We start from the raw sequence: 16,249 nt of genomic DNA, 5'->3' as shown, positions 1-16,249 counted from the left end.
GGGGGGGGGGGGGAGCGCGCGAGAGCGAGAGCACGTCCCATAACACATTTTCTTCTCCTTGTAGAACAAACAACTAAAAAAGAATCCGTTTTCTGTCCTTTGTCAATTTTCCTTAAGTACTGAAGAAAGTTCTATAACCTGTCATTATCTTTATATAACCTACTACTTTACAAAGCCCAAACTTTATCCCTTTCTTAGAATGTATTTACAAATAAAATGTCAACCACCTATCTTCCTTCCTGAACTGCTTAAAACCTATATGTGAGGTGACGTGCACTTGCAGTCCCACAGCTACTAGGGAGGCTGAGGCAGGAAAATCACTTGAATTTAAGTTCCAGACAGTCTGGGCAATATAGCAAGACCCTAAGTAAAATCAAAAAACCAAAAACAAAACACATACTAAAAAGCAAACAAAGGAAAGAAAATCCTACAGAAGATCTATTGGACCCACCTATTCTGGTTGGTGTTGCTTCCTGTTAGCAGAAAAGCTCCAAAAGAGAATAGATTTACCATCAACGTAAATGAAATAGAATATATGAATTCTCTTTGCTTCTTAACATCTATGCCCACAAATTCATACCCATACATATAATCTATTTATTTTCTGGGTACTGGGGATTTAACCCAGGGGCAATTTACCACGGAGCTATATCCCAAAGCCCTTTCTATTTTGAGACAGGGTAACAATAAATTGCTTAGGGCCTGGTTAAGTTGCTGAGGCTTGCCTTGAACTTGCAATCATCCTATCGCAGCCTCCCAAGCCACTGGGATTACAGGAGTGTGTCACTGTGACCTGTTCATATTATACACATAAACTGAATCATTCTGTTACAAAGATATTAGTTAGAAAAAAAAACACTGGGGCTGGGGAGATAGCTCAGTCGGTAGAGTGCTTGCCTTGTAAGCACAAGGCCCTGAGTTCGATCCCCAGCACCCAAGAAAAAAGAAAGAAAGAAAAAAAAAAAACACTGAGAACCTTTCTTTTTTTTTGGCTCTGATTAATCCTTGATATGAAGTAAAACTGTAACATAAACATTACTATCAGACCTCCCTTCTTTGAACTAATCTAATTTTTAGATCACTTTCATCTCTGGATTTGATATTGATTCCATACACACCTTAGCAAATGTGTATAATAAATACAAGGCTAGGCATAAAGCTACTCAGAAGGCTGAGGCAAGAGGATCCCAAGTTCAAGGTCAGCCCAGGCAACTTATGCGACCCTGTCTCAAAATAAAAATAAGTGGGTTTGACCCCCAGTACTATCAAAAAAGAAAACAGCTTAAAACTTAAAGTTTGGCTCCCCTTAGGTAATTTTCCTTCTATCTAAGCTTTGTGATTTTTAAAAATATCTAACAGTGAAAAACTGTGGGACATATGTGCCTATCATCCCAGCAAATCCAAAGGATGAGGCAGGAAGAGCACAAATTCAAACCCAGCTATGGCAACTTAGGAGACCTTGTTGCAAAACACAAAATTTTTAAAAAGACTATGAATGTAGCTCAGTGGTAAAGCACTGCTGGGTTAAATTTCTAGTACTGCAAACAAAAACAAAGACAAAAACATTAACAAAAATCTCATCACTTTGAATAGCTTTTAATGGACTAAACTTGACTTGCCAGGTGCAATGGTGCACCATGGAGCCTAGCTACATTTTCAAAACAAAACCTTTCTAACTAGTCCCACTTAAATTATAATATAATCACGTTTTAGAAATCTTACATCTAGTGAAGGTACAAGACTTTAATAATTCTAAGCATCAATATAAGACTGGAAAGTTTTTGAGGGCAGTTACACAGGATCTATCATTTTAAAACGGACACATGCTTTGACCTAGTGATATACATTAGTAATCTATGCTGTAGTGACACTAAAATATACTACGATGTTTAATGTGAAAGCCCTTAGTAAATGTGTATAATACATACAGTTTAAAGAATACGGCCAGGCATTAAGCTACTTGAAAGGCTAAGGAAGGAAGATCATAAGTTCAAGTGCAGTCAAGGCAACTTATGAGTTCGTATCTCAAAAGTAAATAGCTTTTGGGCTGGGACTGGGGCTCAGTGGTAGAGCACTCGCCTAGCACGTGTAAGGCACTAAGTTCAATCCTCAGCACCACGTAAAAATAAATAAATAAATACAGGTCCATTGACAACTAAAAAAAATTAAAGTGGCTTTGATCCGCAGTCCTACCAAAAAAGAAAAAAGATCAACAACACTCAAGTAACTACAACCTAGCTTAACAGAACATTTCTAGCGCCTCTGAAGTTCCCTATGTCCTTCTGTCATCATCTCCATGCCCAATATAACCTTTACCCTGGATGGTATCAGTGATTACCTTTAATTCATCATGGTTAAGAAAAATATCTTTGCCTATTTTCTGACTTATATATGCAAAATATCACCATATGCATTCTTCTGTGGCTTTTTTGGTTCAAATTATTTTCAAGATTAATCAATGTTGCTACACAGAATGAACTATGGTTCATGCTTCACTGCTGTTTAGTATTCCACTCTAAAAATACACAAGTTCTCCTTCTACCTTTGATGGCTATTTGAGTAAACGTAGGGTATTTTTGACAACATACATGTGGCATTATTCTTTAGCAGTGCCTGAGACTGCACACAGAGCTTTAAATATGCTATGCAAGTGCTCTGCCACTGAGCTACATCCCTAGTCCTTTTTATTTCTTGAGATAGGGTCTGCTAAATTGTCCAGTCTGGCTGGAACTTTCAATCCTCCTACTTTTGTCCCACCTCCCTGTAGCTGGGATTACAGGTATATACTGCCACACCTGGCCCAGAACTATTTTTTTTAAGAATAACACATGGGGGGTTGGGGTTGTGGCTCAGAGGTAGAGCGTTTGCCTAGCATGTATAAGGCACTGGGATTCGATCCTAAGCACCACATAAAAATAAGTAAACAAAAAGGGAGGTGCTGAGCAACTCAGTGAGACCCTTTGTCTAAATAAAATACAAAATAGGGCTGGGATTGTAGCTCAGTGGTAGAGCACTTGCCTAGAATGTGTGAGGCACCGGGTTCAATCCTCAGCATCACATAAAAATAAATAAAGGTATTGTGTCCACCTACCAAAAAAAAAAAAAAAAGTACATGTATATAAAAGAAAATGTATAGCAGGGTAGGGGATGAGAATGAAGGAGAGAATTTTAGAATTTTACTTCATGTTAACATTGATGGTTGGGGAAAAAAAAATCAAATAAAAATATCCACATTTGTTGTTATCAGTTTTTGGGGGGTGGGGGGGTAGCGTAGCAGGTACCAGGGATCAACCTAGAGGCGATTAACCACTAAGCAACATCACCAATCCTTTTTATTTTTTTAAGGAAGGACTCTCAGCTCAGTGGCAGAGCACTTGCCCTGCACATGTGAGGCACTGAGTTTGATCCTCAGCACCACATAAAAATAAATAAAATGAAGGTATTATATCCATCTAAAACTAAAAATTAAAAAAAAAAAAGTAAGGGTTTGCCAAGTTGCTTAGGCCTGCCTTGAACTTGAGATCCTCTTGCCTCAGCCTCCCAAGTCGCTGGGATTACAGGTGTATGCCACTGCACCAACACTGGTGTTTTTTTGTTTTTTTTTTAACCAAAAGTAACTTCTGCTAAATGTTCCAAACATTTGGTGGTGTTCAGATCATACCATCAAATTTACACTGCACAATTATGGTCAAATGGATATTAAAACATTAACTTTATTCAAAGTCATCTAACAGATTGCAACAATATATCAGGGTTTCTTCCATCCTACTTGGAATGAAAATAACTTGAGTCCTCATGACAAATCAAACTATCTACCTACCCACAGAGACTGGGCCAGAGGTAGTCCTTGCCTTCCTTGCTTACCAACTAGAAAACAGTAAGCAAAGGAGAACCCAGGGGCCTCTAATTTTTATGGCAAGCAACACAAAAAAGAGGGGTGTCAGTCTCATTTTATGCTTCTGAGGGAGAAGTAACCCCTACTCTGTAATGAACACACCATACCACCCAATGAATGACAGCCTCAAATTCTTAAGAGACATGGAAGGAGGCTTACTTCCCAGTACTTTCCCCAAAGCATAAAAATAAAATTGCTATCTCCTTTTTTGGCAGGAGAGGAAAGGGGGAAAAAAGAAGTACGAAAGGGTATCCCCTCAAAAGTGCTCAATTGTGAAGTTTAGCATGGGCTGGGAATAACTCAGTAGGAGAGCATATGCCTTATGTGCACAAGGCCCTGGGTTTGATTCCCGGTACCACAAAACAATTAATTAGTCAAATAAATAAAGTTGAACCTGAAGCATAAAATTACCATTTTCTCCATTTTCTGGAGTCTCTCGTCCAGTTTTACTAGAACTCCGGCTGGTGGATTCTGGACTGGTAGCTCGAACAAACATCTTCCATTTTCCTCTTTTAGACATAAGTCTACGCATTCCATCCTGAGATGCTGGCTGGCTGATATCAGAACGTGGACTAGACCCTGACACACTACCATCTCCTTCCTCCAAGGCTCGTAATTCTGCCTACAAAGAGTGTGATGATAAAATTAGAGAATCATGAACCAATATCAACATTTAACCATTTGTAAGCAGCGAAAAATGATAGCCTTGACTACATTCTTGGATTTTTTTTTTTTTACACAGTTGTGGGGATTGAACTCAGGGGTGCTCTACCACTGAGTTACATTGCAGTCCTTTTAAATTTTCATTTTGAGAAATGATCTCACTAAGTTACTAAGACTAGCCTCAAACTTATAATCCTCCTGCCCCAATCCTCTGGAGTCACAGGGATTACAGACATGTGCCACTCCCTGTACCTGGCTTTTCTTGGAATTTAAAACTTTTGAAAACAGGAAGAATTTCTAAATACTCTTTTCCGTCACAACTGAACATTGTGCCCATATACTATTGGTACTCAGCAAATGCCTATTCACAATTATAGTAGCAAGCATTGCTTTGGAGGGAATTGGTTTTAGAAAGCCACAAATGTATTTACTGTCCGAAATGCATACCCAAAATAGAAAAAGCTTAATTTATATTTATATGCATATATTTTATTATTCTTTTATTTTTGAAAAATAAAAAAAATTTAATAAAAATATTTAGTCTTTCCCCATATCTTCAGATTTCTCAAATGGGGAAAGCTTAAAGAGCAATGAAATGTTATAAACCCTGCTAAGCTCTTGCTTCACATTGGGTCTCTTAAGGTAGTCAGAGGTGAAACTGCCCCAAAGATAAAGAATGCAGAAAAGAGGTAAAAATCAACTTTTCAATGAAAAAAGTTTCCTGAGAAGCATCTTTAAAAAAAAAAGGACTGAGAATTAAATAAGTTTCTCTCAATTCTGCTATTTTACAAGGTCCATTTATCGATTGCTACAACTCAAGTTTTTATTGCAATAACTTAATGTAACATACTAAAATAACAGGGATTAAAAACAAACAGACCAACCCACCCAATAATGGCTGTTGAGTGCGATGAACCCCACATATGACAATATAAAGGGGAGGGAATGTATTTTAAACCTTCAAATCTTACTTTTTTCCGTTCCAAAACTAGTTCCAACTCAAGGGTATCTTGTTCCTCCTCTTCTTCACTTTCTCCAGATTGAACGACACTACAAAGATCCTCCTGAGAAGGGTCTTCTATACTGTCCAGCATAACTTCCTGTGGCTTTACCGTTGTCGCTGCTTCCTCTACTGTTGTACTAGCTTCTTTCACCTCTGAAATTGGCTCCACTTCTTTACAAATTACTTTTCTTCTCCATCTTTCTTCTTCCTCTTTTATCCCCTCAGGCAATAAAGGAGCAAGTAGTGAGGCTGCCACTCCTTTCTTCTCCTCCTCATTATTTGAGAGAGCCTGAATACCTTCATTTACTTCCTACAAATAAAATCATTTAGCCTCAATTCTCAAGAAATCTCCCCAGGTATATAAATCAACAGTTCATATCAACTTTATTTTCATTCATTGGATACTCATAAAAAGCACCTAGAGCGAACAGATTAATGTGCACAATGGAAACATTGTTACTTTAAAAAGGCAGAGGTTGAACTAGAATCCTGTTGAGTAGGACTCAAATATATCCTACCCCTATTCTCAAATAGTCGAAGGACAGACCAATACAAAGCACAGGCAGACTAAGATCAGTATTTTGTTAATTCAACACATGACTGAATAAATTTTCACCTTCCTCTTCTTTAAGATGAGAAAATCTCACAGATACGCTGTGAAAGCCAATTTAGAGACATGTAAAATATTTCCAAAGTGAAATGAGTAATTATGCTTAAAACTTTTATTTCTGATTGGGAAAATATTTGTTCCACACTTCTGTCCTGGAATTATAAAGATTAAAAATACTTAAAAAAAATTTCCTTGCGGTGTTGGAGATAGAAGTCAGGGCCTCTCACATATTAGGTAAGTGTTCTACCACTGAGCTGTACCCTGACCCATAAATGCTTTTTGAGCTAGAATCAGTGATGCATGCCTGGCTGAAGCACAAAGATCCCAAGTTTGATGTCAGCCTCAGCAACTCAGCAAGACCTTGCCTCAAAAAAAAAAAAAAAAAAAAAAAAAAAAAAAATAGGGTTAGGGATGTAGCTCAGTGGTAAAATGCCCCTGGGTTTAATCCTCAGCTCCAAAAGGTACTTTCTGATAAAAAAAATCCATCATTTTAAATCTGAGATTAGTTGTAATTTAACACACTCTCTTCTCTAAAGAGTACAACTCCTTTTCTTCCTAATGATGACTTAGAAATGCTAGATTTCACTAGTATAGGCTGAGCATCCCTAACTTGAAAATCCAGATGCTACCAAATCTCAAACTTTGAGTGCCGGCATATCACAAATAGAAATTCCACGCCTGACATGCTCATAAGTGTCATTAGTCAAAACACAAGCACATAAAAATATTGTGTAAGATTACCTTTAAGCTATTTGTGTAAGGTGTACAAGAAACAAATGAACTGAGTTTGGACTTGGGTTCAATAACCAAGGTATCTCTTTACATATATGCGAAAACTAAAAAATCCCAAAATACCCTAAACCTGTAATGCTTCTGGTCCCAAGCATTTTGGATAAGGAATATTCAATCTGTAGTGTTTTTAATTTGTAAGATAATTTATCTTCTCATTAAAAAAAAAAAAAAAAAAAAAAAAATCCTACATGGAATTCTAAAATAATAGAACAATTCTGTCTGAAGTGGGATGGGGACCTGGAGCCCTGCCTCTGTGGCTTGTCCCAAATTCTTCTCAATGACCCGAAGAACTTCGACGGCACATTAACACCCTAAAAGAGAACTAAGTACTATAAATCCTAAAAAATACACAGAAAGACATTCAAGTAAAACTAAAACAGAACCCATTTTTGTTCTAAAATATAATCTATATCAAGTTTGTTAGACTAGAAAAAGCGCAAGCAGGATTAGTCACAACACTTACCTTTTTAACTTCTCGTTTAGCTATGCCTGGTCCGCTTTTACTACTGGAAACAGGAATTGCTTTCTCCTTTGTATATGTGTCTGTATTTACCACAAAACTACCTTCAGCACCTGTTACAGAACTACAAAAAAAAAAAAAAAAAAAAAAAAGACTTAGCAACTTAGTAAGAGAAAGAGAAGGTAAACACAATCAACAAGATGAGACTAATTTCCTTCAAGATAAATTAAGTTTCCTCTTACCTGGGCTGGTAATGTTGTAATCCCTGTACCTGGGTGGCAAGATACTGAGGTAACTCCCAAGTCACTTCATTTGTTTGTGTGTTCCAATAATAATAGCATCCTGTGTTCTCATCCCAGACTTCTTGCCAATCTCCCATCTCAATTCCCACTAGAAAGAAAGAAAACAAATTTTAAGTACAAACCCCTTCACAGACTTGACTTACAAGAAGTTAGTTCTAAAGCCACAATAATCTAACAGTTTAGTTTTTCAAACTTGGTACTATTAGAATATTTTCAGTTGCTAGGTCTTTGCTGTGCTGGTAGTCCTAGGTAGATTATTTAGCAGCATCCAGGGCTCTACCTACCAGATGTAACACTCCTGCACTGTGAGAACCAAAACTATTTCCAGGCAATGTCAACTGTCCCTTGGGTGCATCCTGCCGCCATCACACACACGTAACCAAGAACCACCAGTATAATATCAAGAATTATTTTCTCACTAAGATGGGTGCATTGAAATATACCTATAATCCCAGTGATTTGGGAGGCTGGGCAGGAGGATCATTAAATTTGAGGACATCCAGGGCAACTGTGTGAGACCCTGTCATATAATAAAAGGGCTGAATCCAAGGGCATTTTACAATGGAGCTACATCCCCAGTCCTTTTTTCACTAAATCACTGAGGACAGCCTTGAACTTTCAATCCTCCTGCCTCAGCCACCCAAGTAGCAGGGATTACAGGAGTACACCACTGCATTCAGTCTTTAGAATTATTTTCTCAACAAATATTTAGTTGTCTTTGCATACAAGGTTAAAAAAAAAAAAAAATCGGGGCTGGGGAGATAGCTCAGTTGGTAGAGTGCTTGCCTCGTAAGCACAAGGCCCTGGGTTCGATCCCCAGCACCCAAAAAAAAAAAAAAAAAAAATCACTTTGCTACTTCAAAAATATATGCTGGAGGGGCTGGGGAGATAGCTCAGTTGGTAGAGTGCTTGCCTGTTGAGCACAAGGCCCTGGGTTCAATCCCCAGCACTGTAAAACAAAACAAAACAAAACAAAAAAACAACCCCTCCCCAAATATTCTAAAATGACTTATTATTTATTTACCTGTCAAAATATTCATCTGGCATATTATGCAACTGGTTAAAAGGACAAGCAAAATTACTTTTCAAAAGTTAGAAATTAGATCTGACAAGTTCTCAGAGATCTATCCTACCAATTATTTTCCAAGTACTGTATTTAAAAGGCCAGAATCTTACAGTCTGGGGCTAAAGTATCTGGGATTTCATCCTTAGGAATGCCAATGTCTAGAATACTTTAAGGACTATACTTAACATTTCTATAAACAAGGGGTTAGTCACATTCACCTCCTGCCAGTGAACACTGGGTATCATATTGCCACCCTGGTGTTTGGGTTGAGTCCGTTCCATTTGATGTAGAAGAAAGGGCAGATGTTGCTGCTTCCTTTGGCTCTGGTCGAGGTGGAGTTGGAGGTGGAGCAGAAGCTCCCACGGGAGCTGCAGGCTGAGGAGCTGTTATGGCATCAATCTCCTACAGAATAAAAAGGGCAACAATGACACAGAAACCAGAAACTTTCAAAAATGGTGAAAACTGAAAAATCCTACTGCTCCATTTGCAGCTCAAAACTGTTTCTAATTATACAAGTTCCCCAAACCTTTCCATTCTCCTTCCTTCTCCTTCTACTAAAAGCTTTTTAATAAAAGATAGGGAGGGACAGAGCAAGACAGAGGCAAAGGAGGAGAAAGGAGAGGGAAACATCAAGAGTGACAAGCATGCTGATCGTGCTTGGTCCCAGAGTGGCTGTAATAACTAAAAAATTCAAACAAAAGCACCACTAACCGCAAGGAAATTGGCCAGTGTACTATCGATATCGGCTGACTGGTTTCCATTTGCTTCTTTGGATTGTGCTGGTTTTTCAGAAACATCACTCTCATCATCATCACTGTCAGCATAAGCACCAAGTAAGCATAGACCGCCTAGAAACAAAAAGGAAAATCTTAGTAACCAAAATGCCAGTATGTCCTAGGAAGTCTCTAAAAATTACAACTGATATATCTGTAGCTAGAATTTAGGCTGAGGGAGGAGGACCACAAGCTAAGAAACTTAACAAGATCCTGTCTCAAAATTAAAAAACTTAAAAACAAAATTTTTTAAAAGGAGGCAGGCTAGGGATATATCTCAGCAGTACAGCACTTGCTTTTTATGCCTAAAGCCCTGGGTTCAGTCTCTAGTACTGCCTGCCCCGCAAAACAACCAAGTCATAAACGTATGTACTTTCTAATTAAACTTCTAGAAAATGAAGCACATACACTGATAAGGAGCAGGCTCGGATTTAGAATAACACAAAAGAAAAACGCTCACAGTATTGCCATGTAACATTGCTTTGTCCTAGAAAAATAAAACCCTCACAAGAGTGTTAGACTACTACTAAGATTTGATGCTACGTTAAAACCTAAGAAAACAGGGCCATTCTTCAGAACTACAGTGCTTAGCAGTGTCTTTCTGAGAAGACTCCTGACACCTCAAACCTCAACCTGCTTACCTTTAATAAACAGAGGCTGAATAATACTCAGAGGAAGAAGTGTAGGAATAAACATTCAGTTTCTCCCATTATGCTCTCAAATCATGCTTCTGACACCAGATGTGTAGTGTTCCCCCACACAACAAGCAAGCAATCAATTCTGTGTTGTGTCCTTTAATTCAATTCAATTAAACTCAGACACTGTACCTGTGCTAGTGTGAGACTTCCCACGTTGAGAGTTCCATCCCAACACTGCCCCCTCACACTTTCAAAGCCAACAGCAAGCCCCAGGTATTTTTTTTTCCTTACTTTTTTTTTTTTATTGTAAACAAATGGGGTACAACTTGTTTCTCTGGTTGTACATGAAGTAGAAGTGTACCACTTGTGTAATCATACATTTACATAGGGTAATGGTGTTTGATTCATTCTATTATTCCCCTCTCACCCCTCCCACCCCCCCAGGTGGTTTTACCTGTCCTTCTAACCGACCTTAGGTTCAATTAATTTGCTGGAACAGTTCACAAAACTTGTTTACCATATATAAATAATTACCATATATAAATTATTATATTATTTACCATATATAAATTATTACCAGTTTATTACAAAGCATAGGACAATGGATACAAATGAAGACAGATGTACACAGGGTGATGCAGGGGAAAAGGGGCCCAGAATTTCCAGAAAACCTCCACAGGTTTGCCATCTGGAAGCTCTCTTTACCCACACCCAGTATTGGGATTGACTGCCTGCTATGTTAAGTGCTCTACCATGGAAGTACATTCCCAGTCCCTCCTATTTTTTGAAACAGGGTCTCCCTAAATTGCAAAGGCTAGCCTCAAGTTTGCAATCCTCCTGTGTCAGCCTCCTGAGTAGCTGGGATTGCAGACTTACCCTACCATGCCTAATTCTTTTGGGCTTTTATGGAGGCTTCTTCACATAGGCTTGATAAAATTACTGACCCACCACTGGTGATCAACTTACCCTTTAGCCCATCTCCCTTCTCCATAAACTGGAATCAGCCCCACCTATCCTGAAGCTACCTAGGACCTGTCACCCATTAATCAACTCATTAGCATACAAAAACACTTTATCACTTTAAAGATCCCAAGAATTTTAAGAGTTTTATGCCAGCAAAGGGAGACAAAGAACAGATACATAAGCTGAAGATGTAGCTCAGAAGACCACTCCTACCAGGCGGAGCCCCTGGGTTCAATCCCCACGGGGAACAAAATTCAAAATAGGCTGGGGTTAGAGCGCGTGCCTAGCATGTGTGAGGCACCACATAAAAAAATAAATAAAATAAAGGTATGTGTACATCTACAACTAAAAAGAAAATTTAAAAAAAAAAATCAAACCAAGCAAGGGGCATCTGTAAGCCCATAATCCCAGCCATTTGTGATGCTAAGGCAAAAAAATGGCAAGTTTAAGACCAGCCTTAGCAATTTAGGGAGACTTAGTCTCAAAATAAAAAATAAGAAGGGTTATACCTCAGTATAAAACAAATGGTGTGAGACACCCTGGGTTCAATCCCCAGTACCAAGAAAAACAAAACAAAACAAATGAAATCCCCAAATGTATGTTCACAAAATCACAGTGCCACACAATTTGCAAATCCAATAACTATTGCAGATAGTAAATTACATCTCAGGTACATATCCTGCCTTCCAGACAGGCTTCAAATAGTAAATAGTCTTATACTTTTATAATTACCATTTCTTTGCTTTTCCAGTGCTTTTTAAGTCTTTTGAGTCATTGACATATGGCTATAGAACCTCTCTTAAAAATACTTGGCTGGATGAGGTCGCACACACTTGTAATCTCAGCAGCTTGGGAGGCTGATGCAGGAGGACCACAAGTTCAAAGCCAACATCAGTAACTTAGTGAGGCCCTAAGCAACTTACAGAGACCCTGTCTCAAATAAAAAATAATAAAGGGCTGGGGATGTGGCTCAGTGGTTTAGCACCTCTGGGTTCAATCCCTGGTGTCAAAAAACCACCAAAACAAACAAACAAACAAACAAACAAAAAAAAAAAAAAAAAGAAAACACCAAAAAGCAACAAAAGCAACAAAACAACACCCCCAGTGCCCCAGCAAACACTTGAGTGTGTTATTTCAGGGAATTCATAGACTCTGAAGATCATCTGTAGAATACATTAAATACCCCTTTCTCAAAGATACTTAATACTGTTGGTTATCATACTGGTCTATTGACCTAATTTAATAGAGATCATTTCAAATTTTTTAATGGATAATTTCCCATGCAGACACTATTTTTCACTGTGAAAGTACTATACCCCACCCCCCAAAATATAGAGAGATAGACATAGATACAGATATGTATATGGGACTGGAGATACAACTCAGTGGTATAGAGTCTCTGGGTTTAATTCCCACTAACACACACACACACACACACACACACACACACACACACACACAACCACCCCAAAAGAAAACAAAACTTTGCAATCTCAAAACTGTGTTCAGGGTAAGCCCTGTCCTACAGAAAGAAAAAAATTCTTATTTGCCTGGCCTGGTGGCACACACTTGTAATTACTAAGGAGGTGGTGTGGCAGGAGGATTCTAAGTTCAAGGCAAACCTCAGCAAATTAGTGAAAACCTGTCTCAAAATAAAAGGGGGGCAGGGAAAAAAGGTATTACATGGCTCTGAAATTTTACAACTGTTTTAGTGTTTCAATCCACAGCTTTTTTTTTTTTTTGGGGGGGGGGGGAGTTTTAGATGGACATATACCTTTATACCTTTATTTATTTATTTTTATGTGGTGCTGAGGCTGGAACCCAGTGCCTCACACGTGCAAGGTAAGCACTCCACCACTGAGCTACAACCCCAGCCCCTACACTGTTGTTTTCTTAAGTGGCAAATGGTATGGAGGGAAGTATAAGTCTCTATTATTTTAGGTGTCAAACAGTATAAAATGTATTCCAAACTTTGAAAAAAAAAGTAATTACTACCAATTACAGATTTTTTTTTAAGTGGGGTGGGGTGGGGGGCCAGGGATTGAACTCAGGGGCACTAGACCACTAAGCCACATCCCCAGTCCTACTTTGTATTTTATTTAGAGACTGGTCTCACTGAATTGCTTAGTGCCTCACTTTTGTTAAGACTGGTTTTGAACTCGTGATCCTCCTGAGCCTCCCAAGGCACTGAGATTACAGATGTGTGCCACAGTGCACAGATATACTGAAGATTTAATCCAGGGTGGTGCACATGGTAGGCAAGTGCTCTACAACACAACCACATCCCAGACCCCCCCCCCCCCTTTTTTTTTGCCGTGCTGGTGATTGAACCCAGGGCCTTGTGCTTGCAAGGCAAGCACTCTACCAACTGAGCTATCTCCCCAGCCCTCAGCCCTTTTAAGTTTTATTTTGAGATAGGGTCATGCTAAGTTGCCTAGGCTGGCCTCCAACCTGTGATCCTACTGCTTCAGCCTCCCAGAGCAATCACAGGTGTGTGCCACCATGCATGGCTCTGAAGAATATTTGACAGTAAAACACGTTTTAATCTTTCAACTATGAAAAAGGTAGAGAAAACTAACATTCTTGCACTTACTGTGTCCCAATTTTATATATATTATTCAGTTTGATTTTCAAAATAAACTCATGGCTATAAGATCCATTTTATACATGAATGATGTCTGGCCCAATTAATAACTGTCTCAAAGTCTTACAGTGAATGCTAGAGTGATGGTTTGAACTCAGGTGTGTTTATGAAACCAATGCAGCAAATATTCTTTGTGCTTAAAAAATATTTAATAAAAACAATTTTCAGCTCCACAGAGTGTATGCTAGAATACCAATCAAGGAAGTGTTAGAACAATATGAAAAGATACATCTGGTGTCCCTGAAGGACGAGTTGGAGGAAGGGCTAGAAAACTAACTACAAAAAGCATTAGAAGAAAAAGTAATAAAAATTATTTGGATACAGAGACAAAGCATAAATTTTGCATTGCTTAAGATGTATTTACTAGGCTGGGGATGTGACTTAGTGGTAGAGTGCTTGTCTAGCATGCACTAAGCCCTGGGTTAGACTAAAAGGAAAAAGTGTAGTTGCCAACAAGCTCTCACAAATAGAAAGGTTGTGTGTGTGTGTATGTGAGATGCTGAAGATTAAACCTAGGGCCTTGCAAATTCTAGCTCAACAACTGAGCTACAATCCCAATTCCAGAAAAGATTTTAAATTACACTTATAGGAGAAATATAAATTAGCAACACCAAAGCATTCAACAAAGCATTCAACTTGAACTTAATAAAAGATATTCTAGATAAGATGTAAAACAAAACAAAACAAAATCTATACCTGTTGCTTTAACGGCTGTGGGTCTGGTTGTCATGACTGGTTTTGGAGGGTTCTGAGCAACTCTGGGAACCTCCACCACCACTTCCTGTTCATCTGCGTTTTAAAAAGGAACAAAAGAAAAAAAAAAAGAACCTTCAGTTAGTTGGTGGACCAGAGAAACACTAGAGATGGCAAATCAATCAGGTTTGCCCTTTCGAGTCTAGATTTCATCGACTTAAAAACAGGGTGTATCAATGACCCAGATAAGTGGGAGATGAAAAACAGGCATAACTAGAACCTTCCATATGCCTAGTGACTTCAACTTTAAGAATTTGAACACTGTATATGAAAATTACATCCGTAATATTTCAAAATTCACACACAAAAACAATAAATCTCCAGCCTTTCATGAGGTTTTTACAACATGCACCGCTACAGAATGTTCTGCACAAGTTTTTCAACGTGATTTACTAGTGCCTGAAATGGTCGCGGCTTCTCCAGCAACTACCCCTGCAGCAACGTCATACAGTTACTCTTAATGGAAGTACCATTCCAGGGAGAACCACACAAGTACTCGGGAACCCACTTCTCCAGGAATTTTCGGGATACCTGTTAATTTGGGTATACTACCGCTTTGTCTGGCATAATAAAAAGGGTCTGTTCATTTCTAAAGAGTCTCTACTCCCAATTTCAACAACCACCACCAAAGGACGCAGATGACGCGTAGAAAGGCCAGATTCCACCGTCACTAGCCTAGCACGCCGAAACTCCCATCTGCCTTCCTACGTCATCAAAACCAACCCGGGACGTTTCAGAGGCCAGGGTGCCTGGGCCTCAGTCGGATTTCAAACGTTCCCGGGGAAAGCCCTGTACCAGCGACATGCAATGGCGCCGCCTTGGGATGGGCCCGGGCGGATCACGCACAGCTCTGCAGGCCTCTTCCGCCGCCCCTGGGCCTCCGCCGCCCTGCCCGCAGTCCCTGCGTCCCCAAACAGGCGGGCTTCGGGAGGGTGGATCTCGCCCGCCCCGCCTTCTCCCCCTTATGGGGTCCAGGAAGCGGCCCGAGAGGCCTAGGCCGCAAGCCCCGCGCTCGAGTTTCGGATGTCCCACCTTCTGAAGGCGAATCATCCGCGGCCGCGGAGGCAGTCACCGCGGGCGTCGTCGTGGTCGCTGCCGCCGCCGGCGGGGCTGGCTGGTTGGAAGCCGCCGCCGTCGAATCCGGCTCGGTGTCAGGTTCCGGCTCCGGATCTCGGCCCGGCGTGCTGCTGCGAGGACCCGGCGGAGAGAGCTGCAGGATGGGCCTGCGGCCGGGTACCGCCCGGGACTTCTTCCCCATCGCGAGCCCGAGCGCGAGCTGAGAGCGTCGGCAGCCTAAAGGGGCGGGGGCTCGGCGCTGCGATGCGTAATCAATATTCATGTACCGCGGCACCGCCTTCGGCCAGGATCCGCTTTTAACCGGCGGAACGCGCGCCTGCGCAAGCGCCTTGGGCCCCCGGGTCGTTCAGGCTCCTCCTCCCCTGCGGTAGGCGGGCTTTATCCACGGAACGAAGCGATTGGCTGTTTTGACCCAGGTCAGAAGCCGGTAGCCAATAGAAAAGGAAAAAGAGTGGGCGTCAAGCCAATAGTGCAGAAGGGCCTGCATTTAGAGTGACTTCCTCCATGGTAGGGTTCCGTGCGTGCGCTTTTTGCGGAGTCTTTTCTTTACCCTATTGTCCTCCATCTTGTGGCTGTTCTGGGCTAGTTGTTCGTTATTTGCCCTTTAGGA

The 16,249-nt window shown here is 40.3% G+C and overlaps 1 protein-coding gene and 1 long non-coding RNA gene across 9 annotated transcripts in view; one reads left to right on the top strand and one right to left on the bottom strand.

Moving 5' to 3' along the window:
* The window catches only part of FNBP4 (formin binding protein 4), a 36,387-nt gene extending 20,462 nt beyond the window's left edge, over nt 1-15,925 (bottom strand). For 3 of the 8 annotated variants that reach the window (XR_013757839.1, XM_079105022.1, XM_079105025.1), the window contains exons 1-8: nt 15,595-15,922; nt 14,506-14,598; nt 9,503-9,639; nt 9,010-9,193; nt 7,666-7,813; nt 7,427-7,547; nt 5,530-5,871; nt 4,307-4,517 (exon numbers count right to left, since the gene is read on the bottom strand). Coding sequence is in view for 5 of the 8 variants with exons in the window: in XM_079105022.1 (XP_078961148.1) it covers nt 4,307-4,517; nt 5,530-5,871; nt 7,427-7,547; nt 7,666-7,813; nt 9,010-9,193; nt 9,503-9,639; nt 14,506-14,598; nt 15,595-15,901 (1,543 nt within the window). In the remaining 3 variants the exon portion in view is untranslated. Of the gene's footprint in view, nt 1-4,306; nt 4,518-5,529; nt 5,872-7,426; nt 7,548-7,665; nt 7,814-9,009; nt 9,194-9,502; nt 9,640-14,505; nt 14,599-15,594 lie in introns of all 8 variants that reach the window. The other 5 variants (XR_013757840.1, XR_013757841.1, XM_079105021.1 and 2 more) reach the window with 3 other exon arrangements.
* LOC306640649 lies at nt 78-1,555 on the top strand. Its single transcript, XR_013757842.1, has 2 exons — nt 78-842; nt 955-1,555. It is a non-coding gene; the product is annotated as an uncharacterized lncRNA (long non-coding RNA).
* Nucleotides 15,926-16,249: the final 324 nt, after the last annotated feature.

This window comes from Sciurus vulgaris (genome assembly GCF_902686455.1).
Source record: "Sciurus vulgaris genome assembly, chromosome: 11".
NCBI classification, from domain to species: Eukaryota; Metazoa; Chordata; class Mammalia; order Rodentia; family Sciuridae; genus Sciurus; species Sciurus vulgaris.
This window is presented reverse-complemented; position numbering and strand designations above follow the sequence as displayed.